General features: G+C 35.7%; 1 protein-coding gene across 1 annotated transcript; it reads right to left on the bottom strand.

Moving 5' to 3' along the window:
* Positions 1-25,968, bottom strand: LOC119370768 (uncharacterized). Its single transcript, XM_089719966.1, has 9 exons — positions 25,403-25,968; positions 24,769-25,218; positions 24,146-24,359; positions 23,953-24,052; positions 23,737-23,805; positions 23,175-23,464; positions 22,807-23,082; positions 22,412-22,711; positions 1-240 (listed from the first exon to the last, which is right to left on the bottom strand). Exons 1-9 carry the CDS (start codon positions 25,966-25,968, stop codon positions 1-3), a joined length of 2,505 nt encoding a protein of 834 aa, XP_089576092.1.
* Positions 25,969-26,382: the final 414 nt, after the last annotated feature.

The following is a 26,382-nucleotide window of genomic DNA, read 5'->3' as shown; positions in this document are numbered from 1 at the left end:
TCATATTATATGGTTCAGACGAAACTGTTGAAAACTGGCTAGCAGCGTGTGCAAAACCATCTCAACTTGAGATTCCTTGTTAGCCTCAACACCAAGGACCTCTATGTCATTCAGAAGACTCATCATCCTCAAGACATGGTCCCTCACAAGAGTTCCTTCCTCCATTTTTGAAGTAAGAAGCTCCCTAAGTGCATTTTTCTTGGCAACCCTAGTTTGGTCTCTAAACATCTCTTTGAGATTCTACAAAATGTCATAAACAATGTCCATTGACAGATGCTAATGTTGCAAAACATTTTACATGGATGCCAAAATCTAATATCGCGTCATCTCAACAGCCTTAACCTATTTTTGGTAAGCATTGGTGTCCTGTTCAGAGGCACCATCACCAGGTTTCTCAGGACACAGCTCAGTGAGTAAAAACTTGTACTCTTCAGCAGTAAACACAATAGCCAAATTTCTTTTCCAGTCCATATAGTTCGAATCCTCAAGCTTGTTTTGGGTAAGGAGGTTCGTAAAGGGATTGAAGGATGCCATTTCTTTAGAAGATGATGCATTAAAAAAATAGCATATCAATAACAATAATTAATTGAATTTAGATCACAATTGCATAAAACAAGAATGACATTAAAATTCACTTATGCATTTCTAACAGCATACATGAACAACATTCTCGATGTGAGAAATAAACTAACATAGTGTCGTGCATAAATTCTGAAACTAGAGAAACACTACTCGATGGGAGAAACATGTTTTAAAACAATTATAAGTGAGAAACATTTACAACTAGTCCATGCCCCTAATTAATTTACTTAGATGGAGAGTTAAAAAATAATATAAACAACACCAACATCAGATTCAGTGATCACATAAAACATATCATCTCCGATAGGGAAGGATATGCAAGTAGTCACAACTAACAAGTAATGGAAACACCTAAAATTTTTTTTTTATTTTTTAAAATTTGAATCATTGGAATCTAATTAACATAAAAACAACTAATCTCCAAAAGAATTTGTCACTAGAAACATTTTTAAAAAATAAAAAAATTTGAAAAAATTAGTTAAAAATAGAAAAATGGCCAAAAACCCATCTAAACAACCTTGGATGGCCGAAAAACGACAAACATCACAACATAAGCAGTGAATGTTGCTCAAAAGGCCGTTTCTGATTTCTCCACCAAATTTCAGATCAATCAGAGAAAGTTTACCTTATGTGGAAAAAAATCTATCGATTTTGAAATTTGAGTCTAGGAAACTTCTAAAGCCACATTCAATTAAAACATTTTTTTTATGTAAAAAAAATGAATTGTACACTTAATACAGAAGCAAAACTAAATCTAGAGAGAAAAAAAAAACTCTCATAACGAATCTATTCTGCTTCTAAAAGATAATTGTAAAAAATATATTTTGCTTAAAATCGCTATTGCCTTTAGTAAAAAAAAATGAAAAAAAAAAATAGAGAACCACTAAAGACTAAAACGATTTCAATAGAAGAAAAAAATGAAATCTTTTTTTACAGAAAACATTTTAACAAAAACGAAAGGAAACAAAATCATTTTTGTTTATTGTAAAATGATTTGAACAAAAAAAAAAAATCTAACCAAAATGAAATATGGTTTGGAAAAACGATTTGAACAGAAATTCATACAAAATTATTTTTCACAGGAAACGAAAAGAAATGAAAAAATACGAATGGAAACGAAAACTTTATTTCATCCTATCTTGAAAGACGATTTCATGACCTAACTACAAAAAAATTTTTCAAAACTTCATACACATAAATATACATTTTCATGGCAACATCCAGCAGAACAAATCACATATATATTTAAACATGTTCTCAGAAAATACATATATATGCAAAGAAAACAACATCATGTACAACATGTACATGAAAAACGAATTTAAGGTAAAACAGGGCACCTTCATATGAGTTTCATAGGCTCTGATACCATAAAGGGAGCAGGAGTTTATATACAGTGGAAGTAAACTAGGAACAAAACAAGCATGAAGGTAAACCATAAACACAATAATACCAATAAACTGACCTCTTGAAGCGCAGAATCGCTCACTGGTCTTCTTTCCAGTTAATGTTCAAGTCACCCTACAATCTTATATTGTGTGACCTTAGACTGTATTAGGAACCAAAGCTTTCCATGTTGCAGAAGGCTAAAACATGGGGTACCGAGGTTTTTGTGAATACGTTTTTTTTTTTTTTTTTAATCCCCTCTTCGATAGAAAGATTATAATTTAAACTCGTATTCACCTCTTGTCCGCATGGGAAGCGAACAATAAAACTTATCGCTCTGTTACCTACGCCATTTAGAATTTAAAAATTATTAACAAATTATTTTTCTTAATTAAAATAATAATAAATCTAATTTTAATTAAAATAATCCATTAATAAATTAAAAGCCCACCCAAGGTCCAAACAATTAAGGCACAACAGGACCGCATAAATAAATTAAATAAGGCTACAAATTATAATAAGGATTTATATAGGTCCAGTATATTTTTATTATAATTAATCATTGTTCCACTAAAAATATATGATTGAACTCCTTATTAATTTTAACTTTCCACAACTTAATAATTTATATCCCATGTTAAGATTACATATGCCTGTCAAATAAAATAAATTACTGAAAAATTTATTTAAATGATAATTTTAATCTTTAAAATTATCGCTTAACTTATTTCATGTGTCGGATACAAAATCCACCAGCAGGATTTACACAATAAAACCTTATAAGCTTAATTAAAGGGCATCATCATTCTCTATACCAAGGCATGAATTTTATCATTAATTAATATTTAACTAATGCATATTGCCTTTGCCGAATTCATCGAGTTATATTGTCCTGATAAATGAAACTCTCTCTTTATAAATCAAAGCATAAGACAATGTACATTTGCTCATAATAATTAAATCAAGATTAAGAATATAAATCTTATTTCTAATGTCCTAGAGAATATGTTTTTAATAGTCAATATAAAACAATCATTCTCTACTTGGTATAGTTTAATACATATGAAATGTACTAACACAATTAGCATTAAATATGCTGAAAAAATTATTCATTTAATGTAGATCTCCAAAGACATACAATTAAATAATTGTTCAAATAAAAACATCCAAATCTTATATTATCACATTTGCATGGTTAATAGCATATATCTATCATTTATCACATTGAATTTCAAATTTTACAATCCAATTAATTCTAGATAAAAGATAGGTTTTAGCTAGATTTATAATTCAGATAGTTGGGAATATTTATTATATCTATTAGTGAAAGTGAATTTAAGAAGAAAAAAAGCTTAATGGTCTAATAACAAAACATAAAAATAAATAAAAATTTCAATTTTTTTTTTAAAAAAAAGGATAAAAGAGAATGCTAAATGTATAAAAGGAAAAATAATTATTTCATCCTAAGATTTTACAAAATTAATTAACTCATCATCGCATTTTTTAATATGAGGTATTTAGTCTCCGAGATTCGGTTTCGTCTCATTAAAAAGTCATTCCGTTCGAAACGAGAGGTTTTTTATGTGAAATATTATTAAAAAGCAAGAGAGATGAGAGAGAAATATTTTAAAAAGAAAAATATACCCTTAATAGGATGAGACAAAAAGATATTTCCATGAAAAGACGAAATTATCCCTTATGAAATTTAATTTTTATTCTTTCCCTTTTATTTGATATTTCTTTGTCATCTCCAATGTCACGCCTACTCTAATAATCCCCCAACATATATGGGACTCTGCATATCCCCAATAGATCTAGAACTCTGCATTAAGATGGATTAAGAAGCTGACAGTCTCTCATAGGTCTCTACAGCCTTGATCGCCATCATCAAAAGATCAGATTTGGACCACCACCATACTCCAGTCAAGAGCGCGCTCACCACCATCACTCCTGGAGAGTCTTACCATTCTAGCTAAAGACTGAGGTGGTTTGCGAACCAAAACAACGGCGGCGATAGCATGGTCCTGAGTGCTGAAGATGTTGCGAGAGCATTAAGGGACATCATCACCTAAGGCAGTAAGAGTGTCAATACTATAATTAAAAGAATTGGGCCTTGTGGCTTTAATGGTATCTTCTAGCTCAATCTAGATCAACTGATGAGCTAATTCATGGTAATCATAGTCAAGAAGAAGAAATCAATTGAGAAAATCAAATCATTTTCTTAAGAGAGAATCAAAAATACAAAATACAAAGAGAGTTTCTCATTGAGGTCTCTATGACTCTTAACCTAAGAAAAGTAACCGTCATTGCCAACTGGCAAATTATTGAAAATAAATTAGAGCCACGAGATCAAAACTGAATACATATCAATGTACTTTCACCCCCCCCCACCCCCTTCAAGATGGAGTTGGTGAGAAATCAACCAACCCAATCTTGGAAAGGAGACGAGAGAACAGAGAAGAACTCAAATTCTTTGTAAACAGAAATCAACCAACCCAATCTTGGAAAGGAGATGAGAGAATAGAGAAGAACTCAAATTCTTTGTAAACACATATGTTAATTGGTGTTTTGACGGCACATGAGCAGTGGTAATGAACCCATTTTAAAGCTGATTAAGAACCACATGACAATCAATGTCAATATGTTTCGTTCTTTCATAGAACATGGGATTTGCTGCTATGTGTAAAGCAGCCTGGTTGTCACAAAATAATGGAATGGGAAGATACAAAGGTAATTGGAGATCTTGAAGCACATAAGAAATCCACTTCAACTCACACACAGTAACAGCCATGGCTCGATACTCAGCCTCTGCAGTAGATCTACTAACAGTGTTTTTGTGACATCCTTCCGAGTCGAGTCTTAGAGTCGAGTAGTCGAGTTGAGTCGAGTTGAACCAAACCCGGTTGGGGTAGAAAGGGGTTTATAAGTGGACTTACTTGAGTAAGAGAAAAAGATCAAGGTATAAAGAGATAATAAAGTTGAGGTATTAGAATGTAACATGTAGAAACTGTAGGTCTTCTTTGGTATTTGTACCATACAATTAAAGAGACAGTTGGGAAGTATACGAAACTTCCATTTCAATTTGCTTTCTTCATTTTCTTCATCTTCATCTTCAACGTCTTCTTTATCATCATCTTCTTCATCTTCTTCATCTCCTTTGTTTCCCTTCCTTTCTTCTTGCTCCATCCCATTTTTCTGGTACTTAAGCTTAAGGCAACCTCTATTTTCTCCAAGTAAGTAGAATTTCTTGAAGCTTTATGTTATTCAACCTCTAATTGAGCTATATTGTAGATAAGTTATGAGGATTCTTATTTATAGGTGAAGGGAGTTCTAAGATTGTAGAGAGAAGAAGCTAAAGAAGAACTCAAGCTTTTTGGAGTAAAGGTTTGATATCTCTTGTTATTTTCCATTTTTCTTTGTATGAGAATTGTGTGGTGTGTTGCTAGTGAGACAATATATTGCTTCATGTTGAGTGGGAGGACTGGAAACAGGGGAAAACAGGGGAGGTATTGAACAAATGAAGTAAAAATTGGTTTATGTTGAAACAGGGCTTGCTGGAAATTTTACCAGTAACTTCATCTTGATTTTGACCCCATTTAATGATGGAATTAGGAAGTGTCATAGAAGAGTTATTTGTTCCCCTATGTGTTAGCTTAACATGGGTTTTTGAATCATCCAAATCGGAGTTGTATATTGAGAGATATGACCAAAAGAGTACAGATAGTGCAGGCTGGAAGCGCGCGCGCGACTTGCATGACAAGTTCGCGTTGCACATCTCGCGCTCGCGAATTCAAACTACGCGCCCGCGACTTTCACCTAAAACTCTCTGACTCTCATTTTGCTCTTCTCGCGCTCGCGACCTTGCAAGACGTGCTCGCGAAGTTGGCCCTTGGCCTGGAAGCGCTCGCGACTTGCATTGCGCGATCGCGTAGTTGGCATGAAAACTCTCTGACTCTCATTTGGCACATTACGCGCTCGCGACTCTCAAGTACGCGATCGCGACTTTTACCTGAGAACTCACTGTCTCTCAAGTGGCACACTACGCGCTCGCGACTTTCAAGTACGCGCTCGCGACTTGTGCCCGATAACTCACTGTCTCTTATTTTGCATTCTACGCGCTCGCGACTTTGAAGTACGCGCTCGCGACTTGTGTTTTCATGCACTTTTGGATTTCTTTTGCAATGCAATTGTATTTCTTTGCTTCACTTATATGCCTCCAATCATTTTAACATCAAAGACAACATTAGAACATGGATCAAAATAACATCCAAGCATGCAAATGATGTGAAATCATATGAACATTATGAATCATGAAGTTATGAACTATTAATGTGATGTTATGTTATATTATTGCTACACCAACATTATGCTCCATTGAGGTTAGGTAGAAACCATGTAGATAAGACCATGTCGCGACATAGGATAGCAGATCTGCGCCTCATACAGTTTGTTACTCCGGCTACAGGCCGTTGAGTGGATATGATTATATGGGCCATAGCAGCCAAGCATACAGTATTCATCCAGTTTCATACAGTTTTTCTTATCACTTCGGTTTCACTATAACCTTATGGAGCCATACAGATATCTTGACATAACATTTCATGAATTATACAGTATTATAAACAGTACAAAAGATAATCAAGATATCATGAAAGTATCATAATGTATGAGCTTATATGTGCCATATATGTTTCCATGGTTCTTTCTATATATGTATGTGTTTAATTGTTTCTTTATTTGTTGAGATATCCACTGAGCATTATTTGCTCAGCGAGTTACCTGTTTAACTCGCAGGTTTTGAGACTGGTCCATAGAGAGTCCGCGTACAACTGCTGCAGTTCATCTGTAGAAGACTCAGTCTTCAGGGTAGCTACTCATTTTAATATGTATCTTTGTCTACCCTTTTTATGGCATGTACAGGGCACTCAGTTGGGCCCATTTCATTTTGTAAACTAGTATCATGTTTTGTAAATATAAATTACATTATTATTGTAAACAGTACCAGCATGTTATTATATTCAATATATAGTATGTTTTCAGCATGTCAGACCATACAGTCAACCAGTTTGTAGCATCTCGACTCGGTTAATTCGGGTTTACGAGTGGACCGGGAAGGGGTGTTACAAATTTTGGTATCAGAGCCCTAGGTTTAGTTTGCCCGGGGTTTGCATTCATAAGTCAGTATAGTGTACATGCCATGTCTACCCTGATGAACTAAGCAGTTGTTGTTCTTTAGGAGGATCTCACAAGAAGGTACGAGTGAGTCATACGCCTCCAGAGCAGGGGAGGGTGAGGCTCCAGCAGCACCAGGTCAAGAGGCATTATTAAAGCAACTTGCAGATACTTTTCGCCAGATTGCAGGGGTGATGCCTCAAGCACCAATAGTAATAGAAAGAGAAAGAAAGCCCCTACTAGAGAAGCTTCGGAAGTATGGGGCGAAAGAATTCAGTGCCAGTAAGGATGATAGTCCAGAAATAGCTGAGTACTGGTTAGATGGGACATTGAGGGTTCTGGACCAAGTACAATGTACACCCGAGGATAAGTTGGTTTGTGCCACATCATTGCTCATAGATGAAGCCTACACATGGTGGACTACTGTTCAACGGCGAGTATCAACAGAGCAGCAGACTTGGCAATTCTTCTTGGATGAATTCAAGAAGAAGTTCATCACAGAGGCTTATCTAGATGCGAGAAGAAAAGAATTTTTATACTTGAGACAGAACAGACTGTCAGTTTCAGAATATGAGCGAGAATTTACCAGGCTTAGCAGGTATGGTAAGGGGATAGTGGCTACAGAAGCCGAAAGGTGTAAAAAGTTTCAGGAAGGCCTGAATGATGAGATTCAGATGGGAGTGGTAGCTTCCAGATTCAGAGAGTTCTCAGCCTTGGTAGAGGCAGCTCAAAATATAGAGCGCATTCAGACTAGTCAGCGTACCAGACACCAGCGGTCTCAGCAGAGGAGAGACCAGACTCAGAGTGCACCCAGTATATCCCAGTCAGAAAGCAAGAGATTCAGAGGTGCTAGTAGTTCAGCTAGTGCTAGACCTTCCTTTAGCCAAGGCATAGCTAGGGGTGCTAACATGCCAGCGGTATCAGTTGTGGCTAGTTCTGCCGGTGGTAGTCGAGGTTCAGGCAGAGGAATTGGTAGAGGCACCGGTAGAGGTGCAGAGTCAGCCGGTTATACTTTTCCACCTTGTGAGCATTGTGGCAGACGGCATGGTGGAGATTGTTGGTTGATGACTGGTAAATGTTGGCTATGCGGAGCATCAGACCATCAGAAGAAAGACTGTCCTAAGAGGGCAAGAGTTCCTACACAGTTCATAGCAGGCAGAGGAAGAGGTGAGAGCTCCGGAGGGCAGAGACAGCAGTCAGAGACTGTGGACAGACCTGATACTAGAGGTCCAGCCAGGGTTTATGCTATGCGAGCCAGAGAAGATGAGGAAGCTCCAGATGTTATAGTTGGTGAGTTTTCTCTATGTGATCATACAGTTTATGCTTTAATTGATCTTGGCTCATCTCATTCATACATTAGTGTGCCTAAACCTTGGGTTAAAGGGTTAGAAGTTGTATATGTGAGTCAGGGTCTGGTAGTTACTAATCCACTAGGTGATGTAGTAAAAACCGATACAGTGATCGAAGGATGTCCAATTGTTATTCAGGGAAAAGAGTTTCCAGGAGATCTTATGGAGTTGCCATTTAGAGAATTTGATGTTATTCTGGGTATGGATTGGCTATCTAGACATCAGGCTCTAGTTGATTGTACTTCAGACACTGAGGGATAAACAGCTGTATGCCAAGCTCAGTAAGTGTGAGTTTTGGCTGGAAGAAGTTTCTTTCTTAGGACATGTGGTATCATCTGAGGGTATCAGAGTGGATCCTAAGAAGATTGAAGCTATTGTTAATTGGAGACCACCCAGAAATGTTACAGAAGTTCGCAGTTTTCTGGGTTTAGCCGGTTATTACAGAAGGTTCGTAAAGGGATTCTCTATCATTTCATCACCTTTAACAAAATTATTGAAGAAAGCAGTTGTATTCCAATGGGATGATAGATGTCAGCAGAGTTTTGACACTTTGAAGAAAAAGTTGACTGAGCACCAGTGTTGACCCAGCCAGTGTCAGGTAAAGACTTTGAGATTTACAGTGATGCCTCTCATATTGGGTTAGGATGTGTACTTATGCAAGAAAGGAAAGTGGTAGCTTATGTCTCCAGACAGTTAAAGCCACATGAATTGAATTATCCAACCCATGAGTTAGAACTGGCAGCCATTGTTCTAGCATTTAAAGTATGGCGGCATTATTTGTACGGTGAGAAGTGTTACATTTACACAGATCATCAGAGTTTAAAGTATTTACCAACACAGAAAGACTTGAATTCAAGACAACGGAAATGGATGCAGCTTCTGGCTAATTATGATTATGTCATTAATTACCATCCTGGCAAAGCTAATGTGGTAGCTGATGCCCTTAGCCGGAAATCATTGTTTGCTTTGAGAGCAATGAGAATTCGCATGGAGATGCAATAGCAGGGAGTTATTCTAGCACAGATGCAAGTACAGCCATCTTGGGTTCAGGAAGTTGCAGAGGCACAGAAGAAAGATGCACAAACAGCACTATGGGTGAAGCAAGTACAAGAAGATCATGGTGGGAAATTCAGATTGGATAACAGTGGAGTCTTATTCTATGAAGACAGAGTTGTTGTACCGCAGACAGGAGAGCTTAGACAAAAGATTCTGCATGAAGCTCATAACAGTTCATATACAATGCATCCCGGTAGTACCAAGATGTATCAAGATTTGAAGAAAGGCTATTGGTGGCCGGGCATGAAGAACGATATTGTAAATGTTGTAACAAGATGTTTAACATGTCAACAAGTAAAGGCAGAGCATCAAATGCCAGCTGGTCTACTTCATCCAATAACAGTGCCAACATGGAAGTGGGATCAGATCACGATGGATTTTGTTACTGGATTACCTCAGACACAGCGGAAGCATGATGCAGTATGGGTGATTGTAGACAGATTAACTAAGTCCGCACACTTTCTACCAGTCAAGATGGACTATTCTCTAGACAAGTTAGCAGAAATTTATGTTAGAGAAATAGTTCGACTACATGGAGTTCCATCATCCATTATATCTGATCGTGATCCAAGATTTACATCGAAGTTTTGGGGTAAACTGCAGGAAGCATTAGGGACGAGATTGCATTTCAGCACTGCATTTCATCCTCAAACAGATGGCCAATCAGAGAGAGTCATTCAAATTCTAGAAGACATGATGAGAGCATGTGTCATAGAATTTGAAGGCAGTTGGGAACGATATGTACCTCTCATGGAGTTTGCCTACAACAACAGTTACCAATCAAGCATCAAGATGGCACCATATGAAGCATTGTATGGTAGACAATGCAGGACACCTGTGTGTTGGACAGAACTGAGTGAGAAGAAGATTTTGGGTCCAGATTTGGTTAGAGAAACTGAAGAGAAAGTGGAGATCATCAGAAAACGGTTGAAAGAAGCAAGTGATCGACAGAAGTCTTATGCCGATTTAAAGAGAAAGGATATTGAGTACTCGGTCGGTGATAAAGTCTTTCTGAAAGTTTCACCATGGAAAAAGATCCTAAGGTTTGGACGAAAGGGTAAGCTTAGCCCTAGGTTCATTGGTCCATACGAGATTGTTGAACGTGTCGGACCCAGGAGATACAGATCAGACCCATCACATGTGTTATCAGCAGAAGAGATTGAAATTCAGCCGGATCTCACTTATGAAGAAGAACCTGTTCAAATCCTAGCCAGAGAAGTTAAGGAATTGCGGAACAAGAAGATAGCATTGGTTAAAGTTCTTTGGAGGAATCATAAGACAGAAGAAGCAACTTGGGAATCTGAAGACACCATGCGACAACAGTATCCGCAGTTGTTCACAACAGGTAAACTTCGGGACGAAGTTTTTATTTAGGAGGGGAGAATTGTGACATCCTTCCGAGTCGAGTCTTAGAGTCGAGTAGTCGAGTTGAGTCGAGTTGAACCAAACCCGGTTGGGGTAGAAAGGGGTTTATAAGTGGACTTACTTGAGTAAGAGAAAAAGATCAAGGTATAAAGAGATAATAAAGTTGAGGTATTAGAATGTAACATGTAGAAACTGTAGGTCTTCTTTGGTATTTGTACCATACAATTAAAGAGACAGTTGGGAAGTATACGAAACTTCCATTTTAATTTGCTTTCTTCATTTTCTTCATCTTCATCTTCAACGTCTTCTTTATCATCATCTTCTTCATCTTCTTCATCTCCTTTGTTTCCCTTCCTTTCTCCTTGCTCCATCCCATTTTTCTGGTACTTAAGCTTAAGGCAACCTCTATTTTCTCCAAGTAAGTAGAATTTCTTGAAGCTTTATGTTATTCAACCTCTAATTGAGCTATATTGTAGATAAGTTATGAGGATTCTTATTTATAGGTGAAGGGAGTTCTAAGATTGTAGAGAGAAGAAGCTAAAGAAGAACTCAAGCTTTTTGGAGTAAAGGTTTGATATCTCTTGTTATTTTCCATTTTTCTTTGTATGAGAATTGTGTGGTGTGTTGCTAGTGAGACAATATATTGCTTCATGTTGAGTGGGAGGACTGGAAACAGGGGAAAACAGGGGAGGTATTGAACAAATGAAGTAAAAATTGGTTTATGTTGAAACAGGGCTTGCTGGAAATTTTACCAGTAATTTCATTTTGATTTTGACCCCATTTAATGATGGAATTAGAAAGTGTCATAGAAGCGTTATTTGTTCCTCTATGTGTTAGCTTAACATGGGTTTTTGAATCATCCAAATCGGAGTTGTATATTGAGAGATATGACCAAAAGAGTACAGACAGTGCAGGCTGGAAGCGCGCGCGCGACTTGCATGACAAGTTCGCGTTGCACATCTCGCGCTCGCGAATTCAAACTACGCGCCCGCGACTTTCACCTGAAACTCTCTGACTCTCATTTTGCTCTTCTCGCGCTCGTGACCTTGCAAGACGCGCTCGCGAAGTTGGCCCTTGGCCTGGAAGCGCTCGCGACTTGCATTGCGCGCTCGCGTAGTTGGCATGAAAACTCTCTGACTCTCATTTGGCACATTACGCGCTCGCGACTCTCAAGTACGCGATCGCGACTTTTACCTGAGAACTCACTGTCTCTCAAGTGGCACACTACGCGCTCGCGACTTTCAAGTACGCGCTCGCGACTTGTGCCCGATAACTCACTGTCTCTTATTTTGCATTCTACGCGCTCGCGACTTTGAAGTACGCGCTCGCGACTTGTGTTTTCATGCACTTTTGGATTTCTTTTGCAATGCAATTGTATTTCTTTGCTTCACTTATATGCCTCCAATCATTTTAACATCAAAGACAACATTAGAACATGGATCAAAACAACATCCAAGCATGCAAATGATGTGAAATCATATGAACATTATGAATCATGAAGTTATGAACTATTAATGTGATGTTATGTTATATTATTGCTACACCAACATTATGCTCCATTGAGGTTAGGTAGAAACCATGTAGATAAGACCATGTCGCGACATAGGATAGCAGATCTGCGCCTCATACAGTTTGTTACTCCGGCTACAGGCCGTTGAGTGGATATGATTATATGGGCCATAGCAGCCAAGCATACAGTATTCATCCAGTTTCATACAGTTTTTCTTATCACTTCGGTTTCACTATAACCTTATGGAGCCATACAGATATCTTGACATAACATTTCATGAATTATACAGTATTATAAACAGTACAAAAGATAATCAAGATATCATGAAAGTATCATAATGTATGAGCTTATATGTGCCATATATGTTTCCATGGTTCTTTCTATATATGTATGTGTTTAATTGTTTCTTTATTTGTTGAGATATCCACTGAGCATTATTTGCTCAGCGAGTTACCTGTTTAACTCGCAGGTTTTGAGACTGGTCCATAGAGAGTCCGCGTACAACTGCTGCAGTTCATCTGTAGAAGACTCAGTCTTCAGGGTAGCTACTCATTTTAATATGTATCTTTGTCTACCCTTTTTATGGCATGTACAGGGCACTCAGTTGGGCCCATTTCATTTTGTAAACTAGTATCATGTTTTGTAAATATAAATTACATTATTATTGTAAACAGTACCAGCATGTTATTATATTCAATATATAGTATGTTTTCAGCATGTCAGACCATACAGTCAACCAGTTTGTAGCATCTTGACTCGGTTAATTTGGGTTTACGAGTGGACCGGGAAGGGGTGTTACAGTTTTGCTTGTTTGTTTTCCATGAAACTAAAGAATTCTCCAAGTAAATGCAATATCCAGTAAGAGACTTTCTAGTGGTGAGGCAAGAGGCCCAATCAACATCACAGAAAGTTTGTAGTTGAAAAGAATTGGTGGCAGGAAAAAACAATCCTGTTGTTGGATAAGTTTTCAAGTACTTCAACAAATGAATAGCAGCTTTTAAGTGTGTTGTAGTAGGGACTTGCATGAATTGACTCAGTTGCTGAACTGAGTAAGTTACATTTGGCCTTGTCAAATTGAGATAGAGTAAGCGGCCCACTAAACTTCGATATTGTTCAGGATCCTTCAATAAAGCACCGTCATCTGGTTTAAGTTTTAGACCCTGGATTAAAGGAGTATGTACTGTTGTGGCATCTTGTATACCAACCTCCTGTACCAAATCCATTATATATTTTCTTTATGTAACACACATGCCCGTTTCTGATCTAGCTATCTCCAAACCTAACAAAAACTTAGCATAGCCTAGATCTTTTGTAACGTCCCAATTTTCTATTGAATCGAGTCGTTGCTTAGAGTCGAGTCGGGCTGATCCAAAACCCGGTTCGATCCATTAGAGTCTAGAGTGGGCTAGAATGGGATGTAATTGAAATAAGGAAAAGAAGTGGACTTACTTGAAGGAAACAAAAAGATCAAAGTATAAGGATTAGGACTTGCTTACACTAAAGTATAAAGTTGAGGTATTGAGTTGTACCATTTTGACACTTGAGGTACCATTTGGTAATTTTACACACAAAATCATGATATTTTTGGAGATGTACCGAGACTTCCATTCACTTTCCCATTTTTCATCTTTATCTTCTTCATCTCCTTCATCTACTTCCTTTCCCTTAGTTCACCTTCCTTTCTCCATCAATTTTTAAGGGATTCAAGCATTATATTCAACTTCTATTCTATCCAAGTAAGTAAACCTTCTTGAATTTCATACTTGAATCATTTGGTGATATTGTAGAGTATTCATAAGAATTCTCATGTATAGGAGAGGTGAGCTCAAAGGTAGAAGAAAAAGGAAGCTAAAAAGAAGAGCTTAAGCTTTTTGGAGTGAAGGTGTGCTATCTCTTTTCGTTTAATTAATTTCCTTGCATGAGAATTTGTGTGGTGTGTTGATAATGAGAAAATATGTTGTTTCATGTTGAGTAAGATGACTGAAAATGGTGAAAAAGCATGAGATGAAATGAATAAATGAAGTAGATATTGAGTTCATGCTGAAACAGGTTTTGCTGGAAAAGTTACCAGTAACTTCACCTTGATTTTTACCCCATTTAACGATGGAATTAGGAAGTGTCATAGAAGAGTTATTTGTTCCTCTATGTGTTAGCTTTACATGGGTTTTTGAATCACCCAAATCGGAGTTGTAATTGAGAGATATGACCAAAAGAGTACAGACTGCGCAGGCTGGAAAACACGTCGCGCGCTCGCGAATTTCATTTGCGCGCTCGCGACTTGGCCTGTAAACTCACTGACTCTCTTTTGGTGCTTTGCGCGCTCGCGACTTTCATTTGCGCGCTCGCGACTTATGTTTTTATGCTCTTTTGACTTCATTTTCAATGCAATTGTATTCCTTTGCTCAACTTATATGCCTCCAATCATTTTAAAACAAAAAGACAACATTAGAACATGCATCAAAACAACATGCAAGCATGCAAATGATGTGAAATGAGGTAAACACAACTTGTAATTGTATTCTATGCAATTGTGAAATGATGTGAAATGGTGTATGAAGTTATGAATTCTATGCAATTGTATTCCTTTTCTCAACTTGTATGTCTTCAACCATTTTAAAGCAAAAAGACAACATGAACACATGTATAAACACAAAATGCAAGCATGCAAATGGTGTGAAACTAACATGACACAAGTTGCCCGCTTGGCGAGGCTATCAGCATACAGGTAAGCAGTAAATTTTATGAAATGATGAAGCAGTTAATTTTATGACACAAGCATGTGAAAATAACATGACACAAGCATGCAAATTATGACACAATTACTATGCTTTTGTTTTATCTATTGTCATTCCATTAATATGCTCCATTGAGGTTAGGTAGAAACCATGTAGATAAGGCTATGTCGCGACATAGAATAGCAGATCTGCGCCCCATACAGTTTGGTACTCCGGCTACAGGCCGTTGAGTGGATATGATTATATAGGCCATAGCAGCCAAGCATACAGTTTCATCCAGTTTCATACAGTTTTTCTTATCACTTCGGTTTCACTATAACCTTATGGAGCCATACAGATATCTTGACATAACATTGCATGAATCATACAGTATACTAAACAGCAAGAAAGATCATCAAGGTAAACTGAAAGTATCATGATATGTGTGCTTACATTCCATATGTGAGTACATGTTTATTTCTACATATGTATGGGCTTATATGTTTCTTTATTCATTGTGATATTCACTGAGTTTAATCAAAGTTGCAGAGTTCATATAGCACAAAGAACATCAGGTAAGATCATGAAAGTATAATGCTATATATGCTTACAAGTTTATTTATTGAATCTTTAAGGAGCCATACAGTCATGAGATGTTATTAATCATAACTTATATGATGTGACTAAAAGTGCATAAGTCATGCGGTATAATGAATAGCAAATAAGACAATGAACATATACTGTTATGTATTCTTACATGTTTATTGATTTCATTCATACAACATAATGAACAGCAGGTAAGATCATGATAGTATCATAATGTGTGATTAAAGGTTCATGTAAAGGAGTTATGAGATAATTAGAATTAAATTATTTATGGTGTGAATTAGAAGTTTATTCTTTGCTATAAAGATGCATGGATGTTGAAATTTACTGAATCTATGATTTTCAATGCTTTTATGAACTTTGTATTTTAAGTAAGTTGCCATCGCACTTTATTAAGTATGTGAATTATGAGCACCACTGAGTTTTATACTCAGCGCGTCGATTTTTATCACGCGTAGGTTGAAGATCGTGGTTGGTACTTGAAGACTTGAGGAGTACTTTCAAAGCAGAAGTGACTAACTTGGTCATAGTAGATTGAGAGTTGTAATATTAAGAATTATGGCATGTATTAAGATTTATGGCATGTATAATTATTACATTTGTTTGAGCTTATGTGATTGGAAATATAATTGAAGCATGTAATTATTGTGGTGTAAGTATTTGGAGGAAATGATTGAAATATTTTACTATAGTTGGTATGATTAGGTCATGAAGACTTGATATAGATCATGAATGCAATTAATTGCTGGATATTAAATGCTATTGAGGATTTATACAGTTATGACTATATATATAAAGTGTTGTTGTGTTATGATGATTAGTTGGAGATATTGAAAGTTTGAAGTTTAATTGGGAGTGTTTTATATTCATATTTAGCATACAGGATGATATCAGCATGACAAGACATAAGTTCAACCAGATTGTAGCGTTTCGGCTCGGTTCATTCGGGTTAACGGGTGGACCGGGAAGGGATGTTACAATTTTTGGTATCAGAGCCTAGGTTTAGGCGGTTCTCAGACTATAGGTGTATCTATGTAGGTTAAAGACATGCAGTGAGAGCATGAGTAATTGAAGTTAAAGACATGCCATATTGGTTTGACTGGAAACAACCAGCCATTGGAGAATGGTGTTGTGGTAAGCGGAGTATATATTGAGGTTACTATTGATGATTAATGGTTATATCCTTCTGGACCATTATGCATGGAGGATATGCTTAGAGAATATTGGATAGGGAATTCGATGTAGTGGTTATTGGAGATGAAATATTATTGAGGTATTAAGGATTTGTGTACTTTCGTGAGTTGATATGAGTTCTACCTGTTATAAGTATTATGAGATGTATTTTGCATCTGATTGTTTTTATCCATGATAGTGATAGCATGAGTGACTTGTAACAAGGTTTGTTCATTTTGAATCCAAAAGAAGCATAGTTTATGTTGCTTATGAACAACTGATTTTTCTATGAGAATTCTTCTTTTCTCTGAACACTTGGAAAAAAAAATGTATTGTAAATTTTCAAGTGTGGTTTTCTAAAGTTTTGATACATGGAAGGATTGTTTTATAAATGACAATGAAGTCACTTGTATAAATTCATAACTGAGTTATGAAGTACATTGGTTTATGACTTAAACAAGAAAATAACATATATGTATATACAGATGTAAGATGTAGTGTAACCTTGTATGGTTGTGTACGCAAAAAGCTATGTTAAGGTATGCATGATGTGACTGTGAAATGTATGCATAAAATGCATGAATGTGTGTACATGTGCCTATGGAAGGAGTATGTTGAGGATGAGTTGCTAGTATTATCTAATAAGAAAACAAACTGATTCGGATTTAAGAACATTAGAATCTATTTACGAGTATTGATGTTTACATGATTGTGGTTAATGGAATCTATTATGACTATTGAGATAAGCATTTTGCTGGATAGAATACACATATACATATATTCATTGGTGTAGTTACATAAATGATCTTAATGATGAATGATTTGATGTGATTTGCTCTAAGAATGGGTGATGAGTATTTTTCATAAGAACTACTGTCATTATTTCAAGTCATTTATGAGAAGTGATTTATATTTATGAGAACTACTTACTATTTGGTGGAGTCAAGTATATTGTGGTGTTCATCAGCTATTTTGCAAATGTATGACTATCAGGAATAATATAAAGTACTATGGTTATAAGAAAAGTATGGTGATTCTTAGGAAGAAGTAAATTACTTAAATCTTGATGAGCCTAGTAGTGGATCTGTATGAATTGTGGCACCTTGTGGGTTAATATGATATAAGTATGAATTATATTCAACAAAATTTAGTCTTTTGAGGTTTAAAGTATTTGGTGAATTCTAGATGTTATGTAAGTTATACATAAGGATTTGTGTTTATTGAGAGAGTCTATGATCTGAGGAAAAAGGTAAACGGCTCCTAAACACCAAATGAAGATAATTATGTTATATAAATATTGGACCATGATGCTTAAGTGAAATGATGAATGACATTGGACATGGAGAGATTGTTGTCCAACTATTGAATTGATGTTATACCAAGAAATTAGGTAAGTAAGAATGGATCTAGTCATGTCATTGAAGTAAGATTAAGAAAAGCATCAATTACAGAGGTGAAGAAGTATGAATTAGGATGATTTCAATGAGATGATAATCATTCAGAGTTTTTGTGACAAATTAGGAATCATGGTTATTAAGATTCGATGGACATAAAGTAATGATGCATCAGAGTATATACAAGATCAGACTTACTATACTTTGAGAGTTCATGAATATGTACAAATTGTGGTTCGTGTTGATCTCACTATGTTTATATGAGAATAAATTCTAAGCCAAAATGATCAAGATTTTATAAGTGATCATTCTTCAGACAGAAAAGATTGGTTAAACGCTAATAGAAGTATTTATAAGTCATGGATGATTTATGGATTTATGTGAGCTATCTATGATTCAAAAAAAAAAAAAAAAAAAAAACAAAAGAAAGGTGGAATTGCTATCACTTAGTGAATTCTATTTGGATGGAACTACCAAAGCATTATGGATAAATGGTCAAGTTGAGATAATCTATATGGCACATTGCATGATTTGCATAACTTTGTGAGTGTGTATAATTACTTTCATGTATTGACATTTGGAACTTTGGTTTCATCTTGTTTTGTTCTTGAGTGGAACTTGCAAGGATGCATGTATGACTATATGTATATATGCATGACAGTGGATGAGAAGAAGTACCATGATGAAATTAAGTACCATGACGACATAAAGTTATTCATACAGTTATGAACATAAATTATATGATCTCAGGATATGTTTCTATAATCTTATCATGCTTTATGACAATTGACTTTATGCAAATCTTTGAATAGGCTATTGCAATGAAATGCCTTGATATGTATATGATATGATGATATGATATGATGATATGATATGTCTATGATATGCTGATATGTTTGGTATGGGCGGTATATAGGTCTTTGGATTGAGTGCTGATATGGATTGGATATATTAGCTAGTATGGATGTTCATTTAGGAGAATCACGTGGAGGACATAAAGCTAGTAAGTGCTAGCCGATTAACGAAGAATAAAATTGAGTTGGAAACTATTATGAGAGTTGTGAGTGTTTAATGTAAGTGAATTTCGAGGACGAAATTCTTTAAGGGGGGTAGAACTGTAACGTCCCATTTTTCTATTGAATCGAGTCGTTGCTTAGAGTCGAGTCGGGCTGATTCAAAACCCGGTTCGATCCATTAGAGTCTAGAGTGGGCTAGAATGGGATGTAATTGAAATAAGGAAAAGAAGTGGACTTACTTAAAGGAAACCAAAAGATCAAAGTATAAGGATTAGGACTTGCTTGCACTAAAGTATAAAGTTGAGGTATTGAGTTGTACCATTTTGACACTTGAGGTACCATTTGGTAATTTTACACACAAAATCATGATATTTTTGGAGATGTACCGAGACTTCCATTCACTTTCCCATTTTTCATCTTTATCTTCTTCATCTCCTTCATCTACTTCCTTTCCCTTAGTTCACCTTCCTTTCTCCATCAATTTTTAAGGGATTCAAGCATTATATTCAACTTCTATTCTATCCAAGTAAGTAAACCTTCTTGAATTTCATACTTGAATCATTTGGTGATATTGTAGAGTATTCATAAGAATTCTCATGTATAGGAGAGGTGAGCTCAAAGGTAGAAGAAAAAGGAAGCTAAAAAGAAGAGCTTAAGCTTTTTGGAGTGAAGGTGTGCTATCTCTTTTCGTTTAATTAATTTCCTTGCATGAGAATTTGTGTGGTGTGTTGATAATGAGAAAATATGTTGTTTCATGTTGAGTAAGATGACTGAAAATGGTGAAAAAGCATGAGATGAAATGAATAAATGAAGTAGATATTGAGTTCATGCTGAAACAGGTTTTGCTGGAAAAGTTACCAGTAACTTCACCTTGATTTTTACCCCATTTAACGATGGAATTAGGAAGTGTCATAGAAGAGTTATTTGTTCCTCTATGTGTTAGCTTTACATGGGTTTTTGAATCACCCAAATCGGAGTTGTAATTGAGAGATATGACCAAAAGAGTACAGACTGCGCAGGCTGGAAAACACGTCGCGCGCTCGCGAATTTCATTTGCGCGCTCGCGACTTGGCCTGTAAACTCACTGACTCTCTTTTGGTGCTTTGAGCGCTCGCGACTTTCATTTGCGCGCTCGCGACTTATGTTTTTATGCTCTTTTGACTTCATTTTCAATGCAATTGTATTCCTTTGCTCAACTTATATGCCTCCAATCATTTTAAAACAAAAAGACAACATTATAACATGCATCAAAACAACATGCAAGCATGCAAATGATGTGAAATGAGGTAAACACAACTTGTAATTATATTCTATGCAATTGTGAAATGATGTGAAATGGTGTATGAAGTTATGAATTCTATGCAATTGTATTCCTTTTCTCAACTTGTATGTCTTCAACCATTTTAAAGCAAAAAGACAACATGAACACATGTATAAACACAAAATGCAAGCATGCAAATGGTGTGAAACTAACATGACACAAGTTGCCTGCTTGGCGAGGCTATCAGCACACAGGTAAGCAGTAAATTTTATGAAATGATGAAGCAGTTAATTTTATGACACAAGCATGTGAAAATAACATGACACAAGCATGCAAATTATGACACAATTACTATGCTTTTGTTTTATCTATTGTCATTCCATTAATATGCTCCATTGAGGTTAGGTAGAAACCATGTAGATAAGGCTATGTCGCGACATAGAATAGCAGATCTGCGCCCCATACAGTTTGGTACTCCGGCTACAGGCCGTTGAGTGGATATGATTATATAGGCCGTAGCAGCCAAGCATACAGTTTCATCCAGTTTCATACAGTTTTTCTTATCACTTCGGTTTCACTATAACCTTATGGAGCCATACAGATATCTTGACATAACATTGCATGAATCATACAGTATACTAAACAGCAAGAAAGATCATCAAGGTAAACTGAAAGTATTATGATATGTGTGCTTACATTCCATATGTGAGTACAAGTTTATTTCTACATATGTATGGGCTTATATGTTTCTTTATTCATTGTGATATTCACTGAGTTTAATCAAAGTTGCAGAGTTCATACAGCATAAAGAACATCAGGTAAGATCATGAAAGTATAATGCTATATATGCTTACAAGTTTATTTATTGAATCTTTAAGGAGCCATACAGTCATGAGATGTTATTAATCATAACTTATATGATGTGACTAAAAGTGCATAAGTCATACGGCATAATGAATAGCAAATAAGACAATGAACATATACTGTTATGTATTCTTACATGTTTATTGATTTCATTCATACAACACAATGAACAGTAGGTAAGATCATGATAGTATCATAATGTGTGATTAAAGGTTCATGTGAAGGAGTTATGAGATAATTAGAATTAAATTATTTATGGTGTGAATTAGAAGTTTATTCTTTGCTATAAAGATGCATGGATGTTGAAATTTACTGAATCTATGATTTTCAATGCTTTTATGAACTTTGTATTTTAAGTAAGTTGCCATCGCACTTTATTAAGTATGTGAATTATGAGCACCACTGAGTTTTATACTCAGCGCGTCGATTTTTATCACGCGTAGGTTGAAGATCGTGGTTGGTACGTGAAGACTTGAGGAGTACTTTCAAAGCAGAAGTGACTAACTTGGTCATAGTAGATTGAGAGTTGTAATATTAAGAATTATGACATGTATTAAGATTTATGGCATGTATAATTATTACATTTGTTAGAGCTTATGTGATTGGAAATATAATTGAAGCATGTAATTATTGTGGTGTAAGTATTTGGAGGAAATGATTGAAATATTTTACTATAGTTGGTATGATTAGGTCATGAAGACTTGATATAGATCATGAATGCAATTAATTGCTGGATATTAAATGCTATTGAGGATTTATACAGTTATGACTATATATATAAAGTGTTGTTGTGTTATGATGATTAGTTGGAGATATTGAAAGTTTGAAGTTTAATTGGGAGTGTTTTATATTCATATTTAGCATACAGGATGATATCAGCATGACAAGACATAAGTTCAACCAGATTGTAGCGTTTCGGCTCGGTTCATTCGGGTTAACGGGTGGACCGGGAAGGGATATTACATCTTTGATAGTAAATTTGTCATGTAAAAACTGTTTGACATCAACAATCAACTTGTCATCAAATCCAGTAATCAAAATATCATCTACGTATAATAATAAAGCCAAAAAATCATTGTTTGTACCTTTTGTAAAAAGACAATGATCATTTTGGGACTGTTGAAACCCATACTCTCCTAAATGCTTGGTAAGTTCTTTATTCCATTGACGGCCTGCTTGCTTCAAGCCATACAAAGATCTCTGTAACTTGCAGACCTGTCCTGGAATGGCTTTTGTGTAACCTGCTGGAGGTATCATATATATCTTCATCAAGAAAACCGTGGAGATATGCATTATTGATATCTAATTTGATGCAAGGACCACCCTTTAGAAGCAACAACTGCCAAAAATATTCTAACAGTCACTAGTTTAGCCACAGGGGAAAAAGTTTTAGTATAATCCAATCCCAATAATTGTGTATAACCCTTGGCAACTAAACGTGCCTTATACCGATCAACAACCCCATCTGATTTGTACTTTACCCTGTACACCCATTTAGAACCAATAGGTTTCTTACCCTTTGGTAAATCAGTTAGAACCCAAGTCTTGTTCTCTAAGGCTGCAAGTTCCTTTTGCATGGCTTGCACCCAATTAAGGTCTTTATTAGCTTGATGAAAAGAAATAGGCTCTGGAATCTTTGACACATTGGATACAAAAGAAGTATATGATCGACTAATGCATAAGGATGTAGGTAAAAGTGCAGAAGAGGGATGGAGAGTAGAAATACCTGAGATAGATTGCTGAGTAACAGATGATGTGCCGTTGATATGTGCTGCTGCCACAAAATCTTAAAGCCAAGATTGTTTTTGTTCACTCTTTTACTCCTTCTAATGACTGGTTGAGAATTTGTATGTTCTAATCTAGTTTCATGATCTGAATGACTATGTACATCTGATATAATATGCCTCTCCTGAATATCTAATGAATCATGTAATTGGGTAAGCAAGTTTGAAGGTTCAGAAGAAGGGGAATTTGATAAAGATGAATTATTTTCAAGATCATGATGAAAATCATTAACTGGTTATAGTATATTTGGTAAAATAGGTGTATCATTGGTAATGGAGTGGGAAATTTGGAAAGGAAATTGTTGTTCATGAAAAAGTACATCTCGAGAATGAAAAATGGTTTTAGAGTTGATATTGAACAATTTATATGCTTTATGGTTTTGGGAGTAACCAAGTAAAACTGCAGGTTGTGCTCTATGATAAAATTTTGTTTGTAAGGGTTTGTATTTGTTGCCAAACAAAGGCAACCAATAGTTCTGAAATATGAGATATCAGGAGGTTTACCATTTAATTCCTCATAAGGAGACTTCCAATCTAAAACCACAGTAGGTATTCTATTTATAACATGAGTTGCTGCCAATAGACATTCAGACCAGAAATTTTTAGGAAAATGACCTTGGAACATAAATGCCCTTGCTATCCGTAACAAACTCCTATGTTTTCTCTCTACCACCCCATTTTGTTGGGGAGTGTATATGCAAGATCTTTGATGCATTATACCTTTAGATTGAAATAATTCCCTACATTGAGTATTCGAGAACTCAGCTCCATTGTCGGTTCTGACCTTTTGCACTTTAACTCCAAATTGTGTTTCAATTAACTGCAAGTAATGGCTTAAAACTAAACAAACTTGATGCTTAGTGTTTATCATATACGCCCATGTATACCTAGATTTATCTTCCATTATAGTTACCATGAATTTTGCTCCAGTTATAGACTGCACACCGTAAGGACCCCATAGATCTATGTGTATTAATTGGAACAATTTATCTGATTTTGTAACATTTCTAGGAAAAGGAACTCTTGATTGCTTAGAAATAGGACATATTGAGCATACAATGTCACACAATTCATCATGGTCAAGTACACCAGCATATTTCAATCTTTGATTAGAAACATGTCCTAGCCTAGAATGCCAAAGTTTAAACTTTTGTATTTTTCTACTGTTTGCAGTACAAGTAACCATACATTTACTACTTACAATATCAAAAGACTACTTATTCAACAAATATAACCCATCTTACTCATAACCAATGGCAATCTTCTCGTTACTCTGCAAATCCTAAAAAATAGAACAATTTGGTAAGGATTTAACTGTAATTTTATTTGTTTTGGTTAATGATGTTACCGAGATCAGATTACATTTGAAAGAAGGTATATAAAGGACATTGGTCAAAATAATTCTGTCATTTAGCTTTATTGTTCCTATATAATGAACTAGTTTTATGGCTCCATCAGGTAATTTCATAGATTTTGGCTTGGCTAATTTGTGTAATGTGTCAAAAAAAAATGTTATAGGTCATATGGTCAGTACACCTTGTGTCAATGATCCATTCATCTATGTTCTTATCATCAATACCTTTAAAAATCTTGTTAGATGCAGTACCTGCAAAAGAACAATTGTTCACATATGCATTCTCATCAGTTACAGTTATCATTTGCTTGCCCTTCATGGCTTTCATAACTTCTTGTTGAATGATCTTAGTGAGATTCTCACTCCATTCAGTTGTAGGTCCCTTTGAATTTTCATTTTGGACATCAAAAGGAGTTTCTCCTATATTATCAAAAATATGAGCCTGTGACTGACCCTTCTTATGCTTTAACTCATAATACCAATCAGGATATCCTATAATCTTGAAACATGTCTCCCTTGTATGGCCTTTGGTTCTACAATTGTCACAAAACTGGTTCTCCTTTCCAGTACTCTCTCTTCTCTTATAATTGTTCTTGTTATCCTTAAAATTGCTTTTCTTGTATTGAATTACCCTGAGCAAGCATAATTGCAGAAGATTCACTATATTCAACAGTAAAATGGTTCATTTCTCTTTGCTTCTCCACATGCAAGACCATTGGATAAGCTTTGTTAACTGATGGCAAAGGATCCATCAGTAAAATTTGATTCCTCACGTGATCATAACTATCATTTAGGCCTATAAGAAATTGATTCAACCTTGCATGGTTCTCAAAATCCACAAAGAATTTTGCTGCACCGCAACCGCAAACAGGAAACTTCTTTAAACTAGCCAATTCATCCCACTTTTGTTTAAGTTTCGTGAAATACACTATTATTGAGTAATTTCCTTGGCTAAAACTACAAATCTCCCTTGTGATCTGGTAGAGAAGAGGTCCATTACTGTCACCATATCTTTGAAATAATTCATCCCAAAGTTCTTTGGTTGAATTTGAATATAAAAAAGCTTTAACGATATCTTTCGATATCGAGTTCAAAAGCCATGAAACTACCATATTGTCTGTTCTCTTCCATCTCTCATACACAGGAGAATTTGAGTTAGGTTTCTCATACCTTCCATTAATGAAATCCAACTTATTCTTCGCTCTGAGAGCTATAGTTATGGATCTGCTCCAAGAATGATAATTGCTTCCATTCAAAGGTACACTGACTAGATTCAGTCCAGGATGATCTGAATTAGTTAAATTCAGAGGATCATTAGTCAATTCAGATTCGGATCTTGCAATTTGAGATCTGTTTGGCTCCAAATCATTAGGATTCGTCATATACTCTGATTGATGCAGAGAAAAACTTAAGATCAAATTTCAGTAACCTAATGCTCTGATACCATGATGAGCTAATTCATGGCAATCATAGTCAAGAAGAAGAAATCAACTGAGAAAATCAAATCATTTTATTGAGAGAGAATCAAAAATACAAAATACAAAGAGAGTTTCTCTCATTGAGGTCTCTATCACTCTTAAACTAAGAAAAGTAACCGTCACTGCCAGCTGGCTAATTATTAAAAATAAATTAGAGCCACGAGATCAAAACTGAATACATATCAATATACTTTCATCAACTCCCGATATGTAGATGTTTGCAAAAGATTTCTTTACTAGATCCACGTGGTGAAATGGAGGTTACAAACTAGATTTCTAGAACCAGTTATATGGAGGAGAATTAAAGTTGTGAAATTT

Source organism: Jatropha curcas, chromosome 4 (genome assembly GCF_041381405.1).
Source record: "Jatropha curcas cultivar XTBG-Jc1 chromosome 4, XTBG_Jcur_1.0, whole genome shotgun sequence".
Taxonomy (NCBI): Eukaryota; Viridiplantae; Streptophyta; class Magnoliopsida; order Malpighiales; family Euphorbiaceae; genus Jatropha; species Jatropha curcas.
The sequence above is the reverse complement of the archived record's forward strand: the minus strand, read 5'-3'. Positions and strand labels throughout refer to the sequence as shown.

What these genes read in the sequence shown, in the direction of transcription:
- LOC119370768 (XM_089719966.1), bottom strand. Translation starts at nt 25,968, where the DNA reads ATGACGAATCCTAATGATTTGGAGCCAAACAGATCTCAAATTGCAAGA. An exon ending in GGAATTATTTCAATCTAAAG is followed by an intron (nt 23,806 to 23,952) that starts GTATAATGCATC and finishes GTCTATTGGCAG; the next exon opens with CAACTCATGTTATAAATAGA. An exon ending in TACTCAGCAATCTATCTCAG is followed by an intron (nt 23,083 to 23,174) that starts GTATTTCTACTC and finishes AATGTGTCAAAG; the next exon opens with ATTCCAGAGCCTATTTCTTT.